Below are 19,717 nucleotides of genomic sequence, written 5' to 3'. Positions count from 1 at the left end.
CATTCCGGCTCTCAGCCAAGTCATCTACCCCAGTGTCCAGTCCTGGGTAGAGTGGAGATGGATTCTCGCAGGCCCTAGGGCTTCAAATGGTGTGAAGGAAATTGGGGCCGGGAGAATTCACTTCACATTTCATCTTGTGCATGTGGGTAGGGGTCTCGGGTCGCTAGGGCAGGGCTTCAGGACCTGGGACAGCTGCAGCAAAGGGTCCCAGAGATTTCTGGACCCCCAGAGATCCCCGGGTCCCAGGCTGCTCTTCCCTCCATCCCACCTCCTCTCCCGTCTAAAGAGGTTGCCTGGGGGCGCCTGGGTGGCTCAGTCAATTAAGTGTCTGCCTTCGGCTGGGGTCATGATCCCAGGGTCCTGGGATGGAGACTCACGTGGGCTCCCTGCTCTGCGGGGGGCCTGCTTCTCCCTCTCCCTCTGCCTGCTGCTCTTCCTGCTTGTGTCCTCTCTTCCTCTGTCAAATAAATAAAAATAAATAAATAAAATAAAATAAAGAGGTTGCCTGAACCTCTCCCAGGCTTTGGCGGAGGACCTGCTGGCTAGAGTCCCACAACGGCGCGCCCAAAACCCGGAGCGGCTGTCCCCCAGAATGGCTCTGGGACTCAGAACGCAGCATCCCACCCTCGGGTCGGTCGTCTCGGCCCCCACCTCTCGAACTTGGCTCCCCTCACCTGCTTGCTGGTGCTGCAGCCGCCGGCCTCCCCTGCCCGCACCCTCTAGCGCTTGCCGCAGCCCTGGGGAACCTCGCCCACGCTCCGCCCAGGCTGCTGGAATAGGGCGGGCCTGCGTAGCCGCGGGCTCCCATTGGCTGCGAGGGCCGCCAGTCACTGCCTCCGTTCCCTCCCCTGGGCGCGCAGGACAGCCGTTTGTCACCCGGGCTGAGGCCGCTGGGTTCTGCCCGCTGCAGTTCGAGTTCTGATGCCCCATCCCGCTCCACGAACTTAGGGTTTGGGTCACACCTCGTCCCCTCCCGCTCCAGGTTCAGCGCCGGGGAGCCCAGAACCGCGTCTTCTCCAGGCCAAGACAGATACTAGGGTTCTTGGAATTGCCACCCTTCAGCGTCACCCCTGAGGCCTCAGTGAGGGAATGTCACCTGGGCAGAGGGGGCGTAAGCATGCGGCGGGCAGGAGCGTGGGCTGGCGCCTGGGTGTGCGGCAGGCGTGCTCTCTAAGTTGACTGGGTGGGTTTTGAAGTGTGTGTATGTGTGTGTTGCCTTCTTCCACATGCATCCTTCTGTGTCACTAAGTGTCTCTCTGGCCACCCAGTTCTGGAAAGGGCACAGGGTGGAGCCGCTGGTTCCAGGACACCAGGGGGAGGGAGAATCTTTCTGATCCACTTGCTTGATGCAGACAGAGGTACTTTGAAGCTTTTGCCCCTACACATCCCAGGGCAGGGACTAGGGCTAAAGTCTGTGGTGCAGGTGTAAGGATTGGGGGCAGAAGGAAACTGGGGACCCCCCAGTGGAGCTAGGGGTTACAAGAGGCGAGTAAGGAGGGGGCTGCGGGAGGAAAAGTGTGGGGACATAGAGGGGGCACAGGCAGGAGGGAGACTGTAAAGGGCTGCAAATGCCGAAGTGAGGCGACAAGAGCTTGTGGGAGCTGGGGTAGGAGCCCAGGGGGCCAAGGAGGTAGGGGCCACTGCCAAGGCGGCCATCTAGTAAACAAGCCAGAAGGTAATCCGAGACCCTACAGGCGCACCATCAGAGGATGGCCCCTCCACGCAGCCAGCCTTCGTCCTGCGCGCTGCGAGCCTTCGCCCTGGGCACCTAGACCCGTTGCTGCCGAGGCCGGGTGCCCCCCCGAGGCCAGCTGGGGGACTGCAAGCAAAGGGGGCAGCACCCGCGGTTCCTCCCTTCCTCTCTCTGGCTGGGGACTGGCCAGAACTGATTCCCCGAGCCCCGATTGGCTCTGGGAGGCGGTGTGGGGCCAGGTCCCTGTAGACTGGGCTGGGGGCGTCGCCCCAAGGGGCACCCACCGTCCCCAGGCTCTGCCAATTCCTGGGCACGCCCGGCGAACGCGCGGAGGCGGGGAGCCCCCGCCCCTCCTGCCGGTCAGCGTCACCCGTGACGTTACGCGTGATGGGTGGGAGGGCAGGAGCGGGGGCGCCGCGCCGGGAGGAAGGCGGGTCTGGGAGCTGCAGAGGCCAGAAGCCCCGGAGCTCAGGAAAGCGTGAGTGCTGGCTGTCCAGGGCGGGGTTCCGCGGTCGGGGGCGTAGGGGATTGAGCGCTAAGGGGGGGGGGGGGGAAGCCTGCCTTGAAGTGTGCTCTCTGTCCTCTCCGGATTCAGTATCTTCGGTTCTAGGGAGGTGCTGGGGGCGCGAGGGGAGGTTGGTTGTGAGGAGGAATGTCAGGGTGGGGCCTTGCGTGGTGACACATTCAAGTGTCTGCAGTTGATGGACCTGGGTTGTGCGTGTATGCGTGATTGTGCAAGTAACGGTCTTTGTGGGCTGGTGTATGCAGGGCGTGTCCACTGTTTGTATGTCTGTGTAGGGCATGTATGTATCTTTGTGTGTGGGTATGTTAGTGCGAGCGTGTGAGAGAGGGGAGGGTGTGTCTTCCAGTGAGGGAGGAAGTGTGGTTGGAGAGGATTAGTCATATTGTAGGATTTTGCCTAACACAGCCAGATGGCTGCTTCAGGCTTTCCTCTCTGTACTGGGGGGGAGAATCCTTCTTTCTGGCCATAGGTGGCTTGGGGAGAGGTGCATGGGTGTCTGTGTCAGCCCTGCCCAGCGGGGGAACAAGGAGGGCCTTGCCATTCAGTGTGGGTTGAGGAAAATGCCCCTGGAGAGGAGACTTGTGCATGCCCGCTAGCACGCATGCCTGACAGGCATCAGAGTCCCTAGTTTGAGATCTGGAGTAGATATCCCTGGGGCTGCCAATGAGCCCTTGCTCTTCTCCAATCAGGGGCTGGGGCGTGGGATGACTTATGCCATCTTCCCAAACAGCCTTGGGCGTTTGCATCTAGGTCTCAAGCAGCTGGGGCCTAAAGTTGACGTGAATGTGGGTATACAACGCAGAGAATATGCATTTCTGTGCATACAGAGCACAAGCGTGGCTGCACGGGATTAGTTGCTGCTCTTGCATCAGCCACGCACATGTAAATCCTCACTGATGAAAATCTGCACCAGGCCAGAGTGCAAAGGAGATATGTTTTTCTGGTTCTGTTTTCCCCTGCCCCTCCTCCCGTGGCTCTAGGTCTCTGAGCCCGAACCTTGCCTAGAAAACAGCTCCTCCCCCCAACCCTTGCTTACCTATCTGGAGTCACCTTGACTTCTCGAAGAGATTGGTGATAGGCCCAGGGACCAGGGCAGGGCCACTAGAGGTTCCCACAGACAGAGCTCTTGGACACCCTCCTTGAAGTCCTCCGACTCCCGTCTTTGCCCTGCAGAAAATGGGTGAGTTGCCCTTGGATATCAATATCCAGGAACCTCGTTGGGACCAAAGCACTTTCCTGGGCAGAGCCCGGCACTTCTTCACTGTGACTGACCCTCGGAATCTGCTGCTGTCTGGAGCACAGCTGGAAGCTTCCCGGAACATCGTGCAGAACTACAGGTAGACTGCTACCCCCTCTGACCCTGTATCCCAGGGCCTCATTCCTGGTACTTGAATACAGTACCTTTTGCCTCTGTCTCCCCAAGCTTGAGAGTGACTCTCCCACTTCTCAAGTCCCTTATTCCCTGGCCTTATGTGTTAGAATCACAGACAACTATGGCATAGAGCTTTAATCCAGAGAATTTTAGGGTGTTTGGGTTGAGGAGGTGGCATTGATATTTGTGGGCAGGGGGCTGCTGTCTACTTCACAGACTCTCTAAAGGGGTGCTGCTAGGCCACCCTCTGCAAGAATGGAGGGTCTCAAAGTTGAGCCCAAGGAGAAGGAGAGCATCCCCCTTGTCTCCAGGAGGAAAAGCCCTTGTGATGCCCCTCGCCATTTCAACCCATTGGGAACCACCATTACCCATGCCCAAGCATTGAGGCAGAAACAGAAAGGTACCCCTCTTTGTGTGGCTACAAGGAAAATAGAAATGGGGGCCCACGTACTCTTCTGGAAAGATGTGGTTCTCCCCCAGAGACAAGGAGCTCCTTTATTCTGAGATTCAGGGCCAAAGTCCCTGGTCCTCTGCCCGCACTTCCCCTGAGCTGAGTGGTCAGGGCTTCAGGGGCAGACCTGCCACCTAGAACTACTATCTCTTCCCGGCCATTCTCCGCAGGGCTGGTGTGGTGACACCTGGGCTCACCGAGGACCAGCTGTGGAGGGCCAAGTATGTGTACGACTCTGCCTTCCATCCGGACACCGGCGAGAAGGTGGTGCTGATTGGCCGGATGTCAGCGCAGGTGCCCATGAACATGACCATCACTGGCTGCATGCTCACCTTCTACAGGCAGGTCCTGCCCCATGTGTCCCCTCCCTGAGCACTCGGCGTGCTAAGGTGTAGCTGGATGACTAGGCGAGGCCAACTGGGCAGAAAATAGTGGGCGGGTGAGAGCTTGTGCTAGAATGCCCTGCACCCCTCAGAACTCAGCCCCGAGGTTCCTCCCAGCCCAGAGACAGTGTGTGTGGTTTGGCAAGTGGGGTAAGTGGGGAGGGTCATGCGGGGGTCACCGGAGCAAGTTCTAGGGTCATCAGCTGGGTCCCTCTTGAGGGTTTGGGAATAACCTCTGGGGTCTCACTATCAGGGTCTGAGGATGAGGGACACCGTAGAGGGGGCAGAAGTAAGCGTCTTTGTTCCCTCAGGAAGACCCCGACGGTGGTGTTCTGGCAGTGGGTGAATCAGTCCTTCAATGCTGTTGTGAACTACTCCAACCGCAGCGGTGATGCTCCCATCACTGTGGGGTGAGAGCTTGTCCCCAGGGACTCCTCCCGGGCCTACCGTTGCTCCCTCTTGTTTGCTTCTGTTTCCAGAGTGCTTGTTCCGTCGGTGACTCAAAGCCCTCCTCCCAGCCTGCCCCTCTCCCCACTCTTCTGGCCTGAGGGCATGGCATCCTCTTGTGTGTACTATGGGGACCCCTCTCCTCCAGAAAGGGAGGGCTCGGAGCTTCCAGACAAGTCTACACTGTAGCAGGGGAGGAATTTCTTTGCCTTCCACGCCTCATATATTGAGAATTTGGGATGTCCCTGAAAGAAAGAACCACACGCTGGACTCTTCACCTCCCACATTGTGTCCTGACGCTTCCACCCACAGGCAGCTGGGGACAGCTTATGTGAGTGCCACCACCGGCGCTGTGGCCACAGCCCTGGGGCTCAAATCCCTCACCAAGGTAAACGCCCCCCATTTACCCTATATTCTTCTCCCTTTTCCCCATCACTCATCTACACCAACCTACAGGCTCCCCACATCTCTCCCTAGAGTTCCTCACTGCTCCACGGCCCTTAGGGCCACTAAGCGCCATCTTCCCTCCCCCAGCACCTGCCCCCTCTGGTCGGCAGGTTTGTGCCCTTTGCAGCTGTGGCAGCCGCCAACTGCATCAACATCCCCCTGATGAGGCAGAGGTGAGTGGCTCCAGTCCTGGCACACACACACCCCACCCTGTGCATGTGGGCACACCGTCCTGCCATGCAGACTAGCCCAGTCCTCTCCCTCCCCAGACAGAAGTTTCTGGGCACAGTCTCAGTCTGACTCTGGGATCCTGGGCTGGGAGAAATAGCCTTTGAATCCATGACATCTGAGGGAACCCCAGGGAATAGCTGCCCAAGAGGGCATTGCAGCTAGGATTTAGGGCCTGTGGTCTGACCCTCACCCCCTTTCCTTTCCAGGGAACTGCAGGTGGGCATCCCAGTGACTGATGAGGAAAGTCAGAGACTCGGCCATTCGGTGGCTGCGGCCAAGCAGGGAATCTTCCAGGTGGTGGTATCGAGAATCTGCATGGCCATTCCTGCCATGGGTGAGGCACAGGTGCCTGGGCGGGGCACGGGAGGCTCTAAGAGAATGGGGGGCCATTCTCCAGGGGTTTTGAGCACTCTGGGGGCTGTGACTCTGGGGGGAGGGGGAGGAGCTTTCACTTTGCTAACTCCCTCCTTTTTCACCCTGCTTTCCCCGCAGCCATTCCCCCCGTGATCATGGACACTCTGGAGAAGAAAGACTTCCTAAAGGTAGGTCACTGTTACCTTTCCCATCCTGGAAGTGGTGGTGGCTGGAAGCAGAAGTGGTCAGCCTCTGAGCTTGTTTCCAGCTTGGCCTGAGTCTGAGAAGAGCCCCCTGTTTGCCCCACCCCGTGCTGCCCCCTCCCCCTTCATTCATTCAGCAAGAAGGAATTGGGCTGGGGTGAAGATCCCTAAGGGAGCAGGAGGAGAGGATAAGGGAAGGAAATGGTTTCTGTCCTGAAGAGAATCAGTATCCCTCCAGAGGCCTCTGACACACAGGGATAGACTACCACAGTCACACCTGACATCACACTCATGCTGTCGCCTACTGACAACAGTGAGACATGCAGGCTCACACATGCACGAACAGAAGAGAGAAGCAAGGCATGGGAATCCAAGCTCATTCACTGAAGCATTTATTCACAAGTATTTATGGAGCACCACCTGTGCCCTTTGGAGGAACGGAATGGTGGTCCCTGTGGCTGGAGTGAATTGAGAAGGGACAGGTTCATGCATGCCACTGAGCTGGGAGGAAGTGAGTGGAGGGTTAGAGGCGGCTTCCGGAAGAAAGCAGCTCCTAGAGGAAGTGTGGAGCCAATTCTGAGAGGGGAGAATGGGCGATGGGACGCTAGGGAGGGTGTCAGCAAGCAGGCCTGGCTGAGTGGAGGGTGGTGATCTGGAGATTCCATCCCTGTTATGGGCTCGGGAGAAAGAAAAGGGCCACATACCAGAGGCTCAGAGGCAGGGTTGGCGGGATAGAGCTGTGGTAGGGGGAATGGGGTGGAGGGAGGGGAGGAGGGGACACAAGCCATTCCATTGTCTCTGTCTCCCCACAGCGTCGCCCCTGGCTGGGGGCGCCCCTGCAGGTGGGACTGGTAGGCTTCTGGTAAGTGTGCGGAGACTCAGCTAGGGTGTGTGAGACTGTCCTTTCCATGGTGGATGTGGCGGGTATTTATTGATTTTAAGATGGTTATGTACATCATTCATTCATACATTTGGCTAGTAGGGGTCTTGGACACTTGTAGGGCATGCTGTGTGTTAGGGGGTGATCTCCACCCTTGAAGGTCGAGGTCATAGTCGAAGAGATTCTAGTCTTCGTCTGTGAGAGGAAAGCATGGAAATATACCTTTTGGTACCGGTGACATCCAGGAGTTTCAAGCACATTTAACTGCTGAGGCTGACACTCACTGTCGTGCTCTGGAGGCTCTTCCCTCAGCCAGAACCTACTGTCAGCATTGGCTTTAATCAGCCTCTATCCCTAGGGGCTGTCTCCAGAGATGAGGTGGGGTGCAGGGAGGGAACAACCTTCGGTCAAAACTTCACAAACCTTTCCCACGCTCTTCTCCCCAGCCTGGTATTTGCCACCCCCTTGTGCTGTGCCCTGTTCCCCCAGAGAAGGTAAGTGCTGCCCCCGGGCGTGGCTGGGGGCTCTGGATGGGTCTCCACATTCTCTGGAACCAGCTGACCTTAGGGTCCTTCAGTGTGTTCCAGGAGGAGGCCTGGCATGCCAGGCACTAAACTTATTCTGGGGCAGGGAAGTGATCGTGAGCTGGGCCTTCTGGTAGCCGAAGGAGGTGGTTCCCTCTGGGAGGAGGAAGGGCGGTGATCCCTTAGCCTGATGCACGTTGGGTCTGGGGGATACTCAGACCACCTGTGCGGTTCTGTTACAGCTCCTTACACGTGAGCAGGCTGGAGCCGGAGCTGAGAGCTCGGATCCGTGAGCAAAACCCTGACATCGAAGTGGTTTACTACAACAAGGGGCTCTGAGGGAGGGTCAGCCCCTGGCCCCCTCCCTCCCCTGCTTGGGCTGCGGTTCTTAGGGAGCCTTACCGTCCCCTTACCTCGCCCATCTGCCTGGTACTGGGTGGGGGCTGAGTGGGGGAGCAGCCAGTGAGGCCAGCAATCCATTAGGCTGAGAGAGGTGCCCCCATTAAGCTTTTTTCTCTCCTTTCTGGTTTCAAAGAGCAGGGTCACATAACCCCTTTCTGCTGGGCTTCTCTGTCCACGTGCATACATACACGATACATGTGCGCATGTGTGTGTACGTGCTGTCCTGGAAGCTAGGAACAGACACGCTGTCCTAGGGTGTCCTGATATCTGGCTTCTCTCGGCACCTTGCCACCTGTCAGCCAGCCAGGCTACAGGACTTCCCTGCCTCAACAGTTCCACCGGCCAAGTCATTTCTAGCAGCACCTCACTCCTTCTGGACATGGGAGGAGCCCCGGGATCTCAGCACAGAGACTGAGGGACACTAGCAGGCCAAACTGGGCTGACTCCTTCAGATTTCTGGTTCCTAGCTCCCAAAGCTGACCCAGGAACTGGGCTGGCAGAGGAAGACATATCAGGATAAGGGAGACAGGGGACTTATGCATCCCCCGCATCGTGAAACAGATCATTTCGTCTTCTCTCCTCTATGAGAACAAAGGAGTGTTGGTATCCCGTAGCACTCCCGCCATCCTCCTATCTCCCCCACACTGCAGTGTGGGCATCCTTAGGTACAATCTTAGGAGTTCTTGGTCTGCTCTGACATCATAACCTCAAATCTACACCTAGAGTCCCAACTCCCTCCCCAAACCAAAAAGCCATGAAGGCAGAGCAAACATTCCCTTTTCAGAGCTCCCACTGCACCCTCTTACCGAGGGACACAGCTGTGGGAACGGTGCTTAAGCTCCGCAGGTATCCGAGTAGATGTAACTAGGACACCCTCAAGGACAGCGAGGCCCTGAGTGTACAGTCTTAGGACATTTTGTGTTCTGTTGGCTCTTGTTAGACACTCAGCAGAACCCCAACCTTAGCTTCTCTTTTTTGAGGCTTAGCCCTGCTCCTACCGCTACTCCTACCCCCACTTCCCAAGAGGAAGAAGGGCCCGGGCATCCATAGGTGGACCAAAGGGGAGGTGGGCTTGGGAATGGAATATATGGTGGTGCACTCATCGGATACAGGGCTGGACCTTGATTCCAACCCCCACGAGCTCTGGCTGAAGCAGTGGGTGTTACAGATGAAGGCCCCAGTGGGATCCTCTAAGAGCACTTTCCTACTCCCCCAGCTATCTGTCACCAGCGACTAAAACTATGAAGCCATTGTTACTCAATAAACTGAAAACCTGTCTACTTCTTGATCTTCATTTGATTCCATGTCCTGAGTGTCCAGGAAGAGCCAGACTCCTGCCTGCAGCCTTGCCTTCCCTCCCCACAAAATGTAGGGCTTAGTCTCTCTTCTCCCCTTCTGTAGGAAACTTCAACTCCCAGCAGAGGGCGCTGTGAGATTAGAAAATCTGTCCATAAGCACCCTGAGTCCGTACTAACCTAGAGGGGATGTAGATGCCTTCTGTTCCCTTTGCAGAGAGTCCTGGCTTCATTTCCTTCTTTGCTAGGAAGGCTGATCACACACCTACATACCAACCTAGGCTCTGGGCTTCTTGGTGCCTTCAGGCATTTGGCATGGGTTTGTAGTTTCTGGTTCCCAGGGCAGCCCCTGGAGAGAGGAAGGCTGGAGGGCTAAGGACTGTCCAGCTCCGTCAGAGAGAACTTAGGGCACCAGCACACCCTCCATACCCCTCCACACCCCTATCAATACAACACAGGAACAAGCCTGGCTCCCCTCCTCCCATCCCAGGGCCCTCCACTCCCTCTTTATGGAACGCCCCTTTTTTTTTTTACCTGGGAAACATGAGGCCAAAAGTTCACATCTACGAACAGATGATGAGAGCTACTATTAAACAGTTTATTGCTGAGTCTCTCACCCTAACTCTTGGCTTTGGAAGATTCAAAAGAATAAACATGAATGAATCTACAATAAAATCCATTGCCTACTCCCGGCAGGACACACCCCTCATCTCCCCTTTTTCAGCTCAAAGCTCTCACACCAGGTGGTGGGGGAAAATCTTTAGGGCTGCAAGGTCCCCCAACAACCTGAAGTGAACCTAGTACTTGGCCTGGGTTCGCTCACGCCTCTTGGGCACTAGGAGTTTACTTGTATGGGCGGTGGGGGTGACACCAGCCCCTGCTCATTGAGCCCTACATGTGGTGCCAGGCTTAATAATGCCAAGTGCTTTAAGCCCATTATCTCACGATCTTCGCAACCCACTGTGGGGCCACGCGTGTTATGTCCATTCTTAGCAAAAACACAGGCTTAAAGACACGTACAAATTTGTCCGCAGCTACACAACTAGGGAGTGGTGGAACCAGGATTCAAGCTGAGCCATGTGACTCTGAAGCCACGATGCGAAGCTTCTTCCTGACCTGCCAGCCCCCAGCCGAACCTGAAATAGCTCTCCTGGTCCCTTTGACATTCCAGGGCATCTCTTCCCTGGGCCCAGTTTGTTTACAGGCCAGCAAGACTGAGGCCTACAAGTGTACCCAGATCTGTTCCTAAAGCCGCTGAGGAGTTTCCAAGCTTGAGGGTTTTACAGCTGAAGGAGCATGAGCAAAGATTCCTATTCTTTATTTTAAGATGTTATTTATTTATCTGAGAGGGAGAGAGAGAGAGAAGAGAGTGTGATGGGGGAGGTGGGCAGAAGGAGAAGCAGACTCCCCACTGAGCAGGGAGCCTGACACACAGAGCCCGATGCGGGGCTGGATCCCAGGACCCTGAGATCATGACCTGAGCCGAAGGCAGCTGCTGCTTCACCGACTGAGCCACCCGGGCGCCCCATCCTATTCTTGATTAAATATGTGGCAACATTTAGACGGGGCCCCTAGCTGGCTCAGTCAGTATAACATGAGACTCCTGGTCTTGGAGGCATAAATTCAAGCCCCACGTTGGGCCTTGAGCTTACTTAAAAAAAAATTTTTTTTTTAAACGTGGGGTGACATTTAGAAAACAAGTTTCAATTCCATCCTGTTCTGCCAGTCTTGAGTGCTGCCTCCCACAAAGTCCAAGGGGCCCTGGGTCAACTCTTCAAGCCTCCTTCTGCAGTTACAGCTTTGGCCTTTGGTAATCCCCTTGAAAAGGGGCCTTGAACTTTTCTGGAAAATCCATGTAAAATAAGCCTACTTGGGGAATGAGGTGCAGGAATCTTTGTTAAAATCATTAAGAACATTTTATAATACACTTATTTGTGCTCTGCAGATAACACCAAACCATATCAGAGAGAAGACTGGCCAAGGCATCAGTGGGGCCAGTTAGGTAGGAATGCTTTCCTGCCATCTTTCCTTCCTGATTCCATACCAGCTTCTCAAAGCAAACGTTAGCTTTAGGCTCACTTCACAGGCTCTCCAGGGGCAAATCCTAGCCAGGTACCTTTTCCAGACTGCTTCCACGTACTTTGACTTTTTCCTCAGAAGTCAGCATAGGTAGCACTTTTCTCAAAGGACAGTAATCTCCCCCATTCGTTGGCCTCCCTTCTTCCTCCTCCTGCTCAGACTCTGGGATCTTCCTTGGAAGCCTACATCTGCACCCTCGGTCTTCCTCCCCAGCCTTCTTCCGCTGGCCTGGCCTCATCTGCTCCAGAGCTCCCACCTTGCCCATTATGAAGACCACAACCCTCCCTCTCTTCCAGCCCATGTTCTAAGGAGGGAAAGGGCTCCGGTCTGGCTTAGCCTGGCCAGAGGGAGGGGGCCAAGCGAGTATGTCCTGCTCTTTTCTAGGGTCACTGAAGGCCGGCCTCTTAGGGGCCGTGTTGAGGGCCAGTTTCAGCTCCGGCCCTGTGGGCGCATGCCAACCAGACTAGGCTAGTCCCCGGTCCCCTTGCGGTGCCCTACAAGTCACAGCCAAGCCCCATTGGCAAGCTGTCCTTCTGAAGCCAGCCCCGTCCCGGGGGTGGCTGGGTATCTGTCAGTCACAGGTAAGCCACGCCCCCCGGGGGGGGGGACAAAGCCAGTCTAGCGCAGAGTCCCGCCCCTGCACTGGCCCTTGTCAGTCAAGTCAGGCTCGGCTCCACCTCCTTCCGTTTCCCAGGCAACGGCTTTAATCGCCGCTGGCCCGGAATGCAATTCATCTTCCCTGTCTGAGCTAGGACCTTAGTCTCAGATCCGCTTTCCGGGTGACCTCGGTCCCGGACCCTTAAATCCACCAAATCGCCTCCCTCCTTTCCAGTTTCGAAGCCCCCGGGCGCCTGAGCGCCCGCCCTTTGACTTCCTGCCCGGAAATCCGCGAGGTTTTCGAGGAATCGCGCGACGCCTCCCCTTCGGTCCCAAGCCCGGGTTTTTCCGTGGCCTACGGGGCTATCGGCTCTGCCTCTTGCACTTGCATCCCGCAGTTCAGGAAACGTTTACTGAGAGTGGCTCTGTGCCCGGCGCTAGGTAGAAATGGCCTGTTGGGTGAACCGAGTCCCTTCCCATCTGCAGGGACACAGCCTGTGCCCGGCAGTCATTAAGGTACCTCTCTCCATCCCCTCCACGTCAGTTCCCTGCCTGTTATACCTGTTATAGCGATCTCGGCCCGATGCTGATGCATTCCTTTGCTAGGAGTTGTGGAGGGATCTTGACCCGGTTGCCTCATTCCCTCCAAGGGGGCTTCCTGGGCTTTTCCCTCCTCTCTTTATAAATATGCACATCTTTTTCCTCACGGGCTGTCGTCCCAACTCAGGTTACCAGAGAGACAACAGCAGGCCCCAGCTTCACGTCCCAGCCTCCTCCAGCTTCTCCTTCCTTCCTCCAGTCTTAGACCAGCAAGGTTTTGCAACTGAATAATGTCCAGGAGAACAGGGGAGGAACCTCGCATAGCTTGGGCTGCACACACCACCCCTTCTTCCCTCCACCCCATACATCCAGTCGGTGAGTAATCCGCTCCTGTTAAAAGCAATCAGCATTTCCTTCAAGGTGAAGTGTTTGCTTATGGAACAAGCATTTGCTGGGTAAATCTATCAACTAACCAATCAACCACCTGTATTATTTTCTGACTGAAGACCTCCCTTCTCCTAACACCCGCAAGTCCTCAATCAATTGCAACTTTTACTTCCCAGAAGAAGCACTTCTGGTTTGGGTTTTAATTCAAGTTATTTTGTGGAAAGCAGCAGAGAATGATTGTGGCTAGCTTCAGTCAACAGAAATGTATTGGAAGGACTCTGCAGTAGCTCTCAGAACCAGAGATGGGGCTAACCAGCCTGGCTTTGGAAAGAGCAGGAAGCTGGGCAGCTCTGGGGGCCTCAGCAAGTGGAGACTTATAGACACTGCCATTAGGTTAGCCGCTTCTAATCAGCTCCAGTTTCTGAGCTGCCTGTTCAAGTTTCAGAATTTGGTACAGGTTAGATCAGCTGTCTCCTCCTAGGAGGTGGCCAGAGGTCAGGGTCAAGGGACAAGGACATTGGACATCATTACTTCAAGTCTACCTCTATGATTGGGGCTGTTCCCAAAGTAGGGCAATTACTGTGAGCCGGCAATCACCGTGATTGGTATTTACTACAACATGTGTTACTATTGGTCCCGTGCGTCTGTAGTTCTCTCCAGTTTAAATGAAACCTCCCCTGAGGGCAGGCAACATCTCTTCCCTTTTCATTTTTTTAATTTTTTAAAATTTTATTTATTTATTTATTTATTTATTTATTTATTTATTTATTTATTTGAGAGAGAAGGAGAGAACACAAATGGGGCAGGGTGGCAGAGGGAGAGGGAGAAGCAGATTCCTGGCTTAGCAGGGAGCCTGATGCGGGGCTTGATTCCAGGACCTTTGGGATCATGACCTGAGCCGAAGGCAGATGCTCAACTGACTGAGCCACCCAGGCGCCCCTCTTCCCTTTAAAAAAAAAAAAATTATGATAAGAAAAACATATAACACAAAATGTATCATCTTAACCATTTATTAGTGTGTAATTCAATAGTGTTAAGTATATTCACATTGTGAAACAGATCTTCATAACTTTTTCATCTGGCACATCTGAAACTGTATGCCCGTTAAACAACAGCCCATATCTTCACTTTTTAATGCCCACAACACCTATAATACTGCCCGACTCACAGTAAGTACTCAATACATGTTTGCTGAATAAATGAATGTGGAATGCAAAGTGCTCTAAACCCCACTCATATGTTGGTCCTCGGTAAGATCACTAACACAGTGGTTCTCAATCTGTTTTACTCCTCAGCAAACCTAAAATATGTCACATATTCACAAAGGAAACAATGGCTCATGTCTTTAGTGACTTTCAGCCTGGAGGGTGGGAAAGCATATCCTCTCAGCGAGGTTTATCAGAACCTTGGGGCTTGAAAAGTCCCTCAAACAAAGTGAAGCTGTCCCTAGATATGTCCCTACATAGGATGGCCAGTGAGAGGAGGAGCTCAGCCCCCCTCTTCTGTGTCTCTCCACGAGTCCCAAATGAAAGGGGGTGAGGGAGAGAGTGTCTCACATGTAATCAGAGCCACTGTGTCCAACTCTGTGGTCTGTTTCTCTGCACATGACAATGCCTCCTTCCTGTGGCAGTTCGTGCCCTGTAGTGCTGACTTTCTTGGGGCAGCTTCTTGGGGCTCACACTGAGCTGCCATCATTTAAGGCATGCTGGAAAGGAGATACCTTCACCTTATTCTGGTCCGGTTCGCACTGAGTGGTCCCACAGCAGAGTTGCTTGGGCCTCTGGCCATACAGTTTCATTTTCATGGCCTGTTTCCCAGGGCACCAAGGCACAATGGGGTAGGGAAGTGCTGGGTAGTAGTGATGTAAGATTAAGCATCATCCTACAATATACCTGAAAGAATTCCTTTTTATGATACCCAGTCCTTCTGCTGAGTCTGGCTCTTCCTGGCTGGACTTGCTTGTCACTGCTAGTGATTTTCTTTCAAGGCCCCATTTCTGCAAGCTGGCTTCCAACACCTAAACCCTCAAGCTGTAAGACTGCCCTGCTTGTATCTGACCCCTGAGTTGTAGATGAAATTCAAGTTCTTTTCCTTTGGCCAAACCAGATGACCTCCAGTCAATTGTCCCAAACTTTCCAAGACCACCAAAGAGACTTGTGTAAAGGATACAGGCAGACTCCCTAAATCTGTGGTTTCCAAACTGTGTACCGAGGCATCCCGGACTGCCACAATGAATTCGCAGGACTGCTGCAGGACATTTTCCATTTTCAAGAGGAACCCAGCAATACTCCGCATCTTTTGGACATTGCACAAACTACTAGCTCAAATTCATGGTTTCAAAATTAGACCGTGCTGCATTATTTTCAATGTCTTTGCAAAACTGGATTTTTGATGGCTGCTGTGACTAAAAAAGTCCATGTGGCACAGGCAATGAGGGTGGCAGCAGCCAAGCTGATTCTAAGTTCTGAGAAGTTTCGCAGATCTCAACAGGCACAACATCCCACTAGTAAGTAACAAAGGTTAAGAATTACATAAAAAGGGGGGGGACAACTGGCTGACTCAGTGGGTAGAGCATGCAACTCTCATCTTGGGGTGGTGAGTTCAAGCCCCACGTTGGGTGTGGAACCTACTTAAAAGCAATAATAATAATAAAGAAAATTACATAAAAATATCCTTGGGGCCCCTGCGTGGCTCAGTCGGTTAAGCGTCTGACTCTTGGTTCCGGCTCAGGTCATGATCTTGTGGGATCGAGCCCCACATTGGGCTCTGCACTCGGCAGAGTCTGCTTCAGATTCTCTCTCCCTGTCCCTTCCACTCACTCTCTCTCTCAAATAAATAAAATCTTTAAGAAATATATCCCCCCCCCAGAATGTATGTGTATTTGTTTTTCAAACAGGTACAAAGGAGTTAGGCCATAAATATGTACTAAATTGCTTGGACCGAAGTACCTACAGGGAACTACTAGATATTTCTTTTGGTCTAGGGTACTGTGAAAAAATTACTAGAAAACTAAAGGTTTTATAATTCTAGAACGTTGGGAACCCTTGCCCTAAATGCATGAGGGAAGAAATGAAGGCATGAGGAGATATCACTGGGGTATAGTATTGGGTCTCAGATCTGCCCCCTGTAAACTCCAGGTACTGTGCCTTTGTAGGAAATTTTCTCTTATTGAATTCTTAATAATTCTTTGTGGGAAGTTCTAACCTTGTTTCAGTGATCCAGGTTGTTCACAATGTGATCAGAGGGTGGTAGAGTCCCTAGGGACTGGGGATGGTGGTAGGAACTTATGAGCCAGAGCTATGTTGGCCGGGCCAGCTGAGATCAGAAGCAGAGGAGAGAATGGAGGCTGAGGACACCGGGCCCTCCACGCCTGGCTGTGCTCTGCGTCAGGGGGCTGGGCGGCATCAGGTAGCCAGATCTTAGTAAACTCCATCCCGAAACCTGCCCCACGCTGCGGCCCCTGGAGGCCACACCGGGTCTGACGGATCGGACCTACAGGCTATCGCCCTGCCACTGGAAATCTGGGGGCCTTTGAGCCCCGGGCCATCCCGTGGAAGGGAGGGGTGGCTGCCAATGGGGCCCGCACTCAGGTCTGCACTTCTCCCTCCTTCCCCACCCGCGTCCTCAGGTGACTAGCGGACGCCTTCCCGGCGCGAAGACGGCGGAACCCACGGGTCCCTAGCTCCCCGGCTCATACATTAGAGATGCGGACGCGCCGGGACTGCGGTGCCACAAGCATGAAGACAAATTTTTAATCCCGAGCAAGAAGATGCCGGGAGATGGGGGGCGCGGGAGAAAAATGAATTAGGTTTTTATTATGTGTTTTATTATGCTGTAATTGAACAGGATTAGGTGAGAATACAATATATTTCTGAGGCGGCTGGAGGGGGAAGGGGGCGGGAGAGGCTGACAGCGAGCGACAGCGAACCCCGCAGAGATGCCGCGACTGCGGGACTCAGCGGTTCCCAGGGGAGCGGAAGTGCGGCGCCGACCCGGCTGGGTGGGCCCAAGCGCCACCCCCACCAGCCCCCGGCCGTTTGGGCCACATGGGGGTGGGTGAGGGGAACCGTATTGGTAGGACTAGGTTGGCTGCAGGTCCTGCTGGGATATGCTGGGGGGGGCGGGGCAAGGACATGAGAGGTGAGGGCTGGGAGCTCACAAACCCCCTCCAGAAGGGAAACTGAGTCGCAGAGGGGCAGGGGCGCGGCTACGAAAAGACAAGAGACTCTGGAGTCATTAGGGTCCCGGGAGCCCACGGATGCGCACTTGCTCGTACATCTCCGCCCTGCACACGTCGTGCATAGGCCTTGCGGGTCGGCAACATTGCGGGGCGCCCACTTTGTGCCCGGTCCTCGCTTATTGCAGGGCGACCCCTCCTCCCCCCATATCCCGTGCAACTCCCGTCACCTCTGCACAGATCCGTATCTCCTCAGGTCTAACCCAGCACCCCCAGCCACCCCGGCACGGCGCCCCCAGGAGGCCTCCTCAGGGAAAGGCGCCCCGGGGAGCCCCAGCGCGCGGCTGAGCGAACCGCCCTCTCAGCCCTGGAACCGCCTGCCTCCCGGGAGCGCGGGCGGCCCGGCCGGGCGGCTTCATTAAGGGCCGCCGCCAGCGCCGCGTCTCACCTGCCGCAGCGCCCCTCGCGCTCCGCCAGGGACCCGCTCCTGGCGGTGATGAAGAGGCCCATTAGCCGCTTCTACCTTTAGGGCGGACTGGGCCGCTCTCCCCACTTCCCAATTAGGACATTAGAAACCGTCAACCAAGATTAATAGTTGCCCGGCTCCGGGGCAGGGAGATGAGCCCAGATACCGCAGCAGCGCCTTACGCTCGGCTCGGGCCAACTTGGTGTGCGCCGGCCGTACCACCTGCCGCCGCCATCCCTCCCTCCGCCCCCCCTTCCTCCGCCTTTTTCCCCTCTGCCCCCGGCCTCGCCTGAAACTCTCTCAGGTGAGCCCCACCATGGGGTCGGGAGTGTCAGGGACGGGAACCCTATTCTCTGCGCCGTCTCTGGGCGCGCCCCAAGGCAAGGCGAGTTGGGGAGGAAGGTGCGCCCTCTCCAGGAGACTCCCCCAGCTTTCCCAAAGTCTCGCTTGAAGGGACTTGTGACAGTCGCTCTCCTTGCCTTTCTCTCTTCCCCAAGTCAATTCCTCCTCTTATTCTTGCTCACTGCTCTGTCATATTTTTCATGTACCCTATGTGTGCTTTTGCCTTTATTTGTGTGATTCTATCATTGATATCTGTCGCCCTCACTGGACGGTAGGCTCCAGAGAGAAGGGACCCGTCGTTCTGCTCACCATGGGCTCTGGAGCCCAGTTTGGTTAACTGTGTGTTGAATGTATTAGTGGGCAACAGGCGTTCTCTGTGTTTCTACTGAACCATCTGCTTCCTGGGCAAGCTCCCTCGCTCCCTGCTTAAACAGCCTCACAGCACCTGCACTCCTTCTCATTCATATCCTAATTGTAACTTATTAATTATTTCCATGATGATCTGTTCCATGTCTTCTTCCCCCTGAGGCATAAGCTCCTGGGGGGCAGGCAGGGGCTGGGCACACAGCTGCACCCCTGAGGCTGGCCAGCCTGAGCTCAGCACTTTGTCTGACAGATTATTGTGTCTGAGGGCGCAGGAGCTTTAGGGCTCTTCCAACCCCGTTCTTTTGAGGACTCTGTGGCCTGAAGAGGCAAGTGACTTGCCCGAGGTTACACAGCTAGCTAGAAGCAGAAGTAGGATGAAAACAACTTTTCTTTCTAATATGCTGGGATTTTTCTCCAACGGTCACATCATCTGGGACTCTGGGGAAGCCTCTTCTGAACTTTGAGGTTTCTAAGACTTGGGGGGTCTGGGGGCGATCCCAGGTATCTCTTCCTTTGGGGATGGTGGTGATCTAGAACTAAGACGTTCCCCCTCCATGCAGGGTAAGGGGTTTGGGGCCCAGGGACACCCTATACACTGTGTCGACAGGGGCAAATACTTGGGGTTAAGTTTCAACTTTAGTTTATCTTCCCTGGTTGTAAACTAGGGGAGTCCCCTCTACCGCCCTAGAGAGATGTGAACTATCTCTGGCCCCGCCTCCCCCCACCCCAGTAGCATCGGGAAAAATAATGATTTAGAAGAAGAAAATGAAAGGAACCTAAGATCCAGCGAGTGGGGGCCTGAGATCTTCCTCCACCTCGTCACACCCCCGGTGTCACCTCTCTAGAGCCTACACGCTCTAGCGGGAGGGCCCGGGACTGGGTTTGGGGTTAGGGGTAAGATCGATACTTCCCTGGGTTTTGATGACCTCAGGCTTTCACCTTGCAGATAATGGGGTGAGCGGCGGTAAACTCTCACCGACAGAGCGGGCTCCCCCGGCCTTAATGAGATAATCAATACTTGTTCTCGGCTTAATTTCCATCTAATTGCTCTTTAACGACGCCGGATAATGGGCCGCCTCCTGTGAGGAGAGAGCTGGCTGGGAATCCGACCCGCCTCGGACTCCCGCCCCTCCTCCCCCGGGCGGGGTGCCCTCGCGCAGGTGGGATGGGGGCTCACCCCGCTCCCGGGCAGGGCTGGAGCTCCCTCCGCCGGCCTCCTCGCCCCGCGCCGGCACCTGCCTGCGCGGTTCTCGGCCCCCCGCAGGGGGCGCTCCAGGCCTCGGCCGCGGGATCACAGGCCCGTCGCCAGGTTCTGGGCTCGCGCCGTTCACCTCACCGGGCCACGGAACCGCGCGGTGCTTTCGCCCCCTGACCGCGCCGCATCCCCCCTGCTACCCACCGAGCCAGGCAAGTCGCGGCCGCGCCGAGGTGAAGGGGCTCCGAACGAACGAGTCCTTTCCTCCCTGTCCTTCTCACGTCCTTGCCCTGCAGGGGTTGGTGGCCCTGAGGCTTCAGGTAGGTTGCTGCCCCCGAGAAAGGCTCCAATCCCGTTTTTCCC

General features: G+C 55.1%; 1 protein-coding gene across 2 annotated transcripts; it reads left to right on the top strand.

Moving 5' to 3' along the window:
- Positions 1 to 1,947: 1,947 nt before the first annotated feature.
- Positions 1,948 to 9,190, top strand: SFXN3 (sideroflexin 3). Of its 2 annotated transcripts, XM_087862779.1 has the most exons (11): positions 1,953 to 2,171; positions 3,390 to 3,553; positions 4,210 to 4,384; positions 4,738 to 4,832; positions 5,182 to 5,257; positions 5,404 to 5,489; positions 5,754 to 5,881; positions 6,040 to 6,089; positions 6,917 to 6,966; positions 7,431 to 7,478; positions 7,751 to 9,190. In XM_087862779.1, exons 2-11 carry the CDS (start codon positions 3,393 to 3,395, stop codon positions 7,845 to 7,847), a joined length of 966 nt encoding a protein of 321 aa, XP_087718905.1. In that variant the 5' UTR covers positions 1,953 to 2,171; positions 3,390 to 3,392; the 3' UTR covers positions 7,848 to 9,190. The 2 variants fall into 2 exon arrangements, with proteins under 2 accessions (XP_087718906.1, XP_087718905.1); XM_087862780.1 differs by lacking the exon at positions 6,917 to 6,966 and having other exon boundaries at positions 1,948 to 2,171.
- The last annotated feature ends 10,527 nt before the right edge of the window (positions 9,191 to 19,717 follow it).

This window comes from Ursus americanus, chromosome 6 (genome assembly GCF_024610735.1).
Source record: "Ursus americanus isolate L20-20 chromosome 6, mUrsAme1.1.p, whole genome shotgun sequence".
Classification (NCBI taxonomy): Eukaryota; Metazoa; Chordata; class Mammalia; order Carnivora; family Ursidae; genus Ursus; species Ursus americanus.
This window is presented reverse-complemented; position numbering and strand designations above follow the sequence as displayed.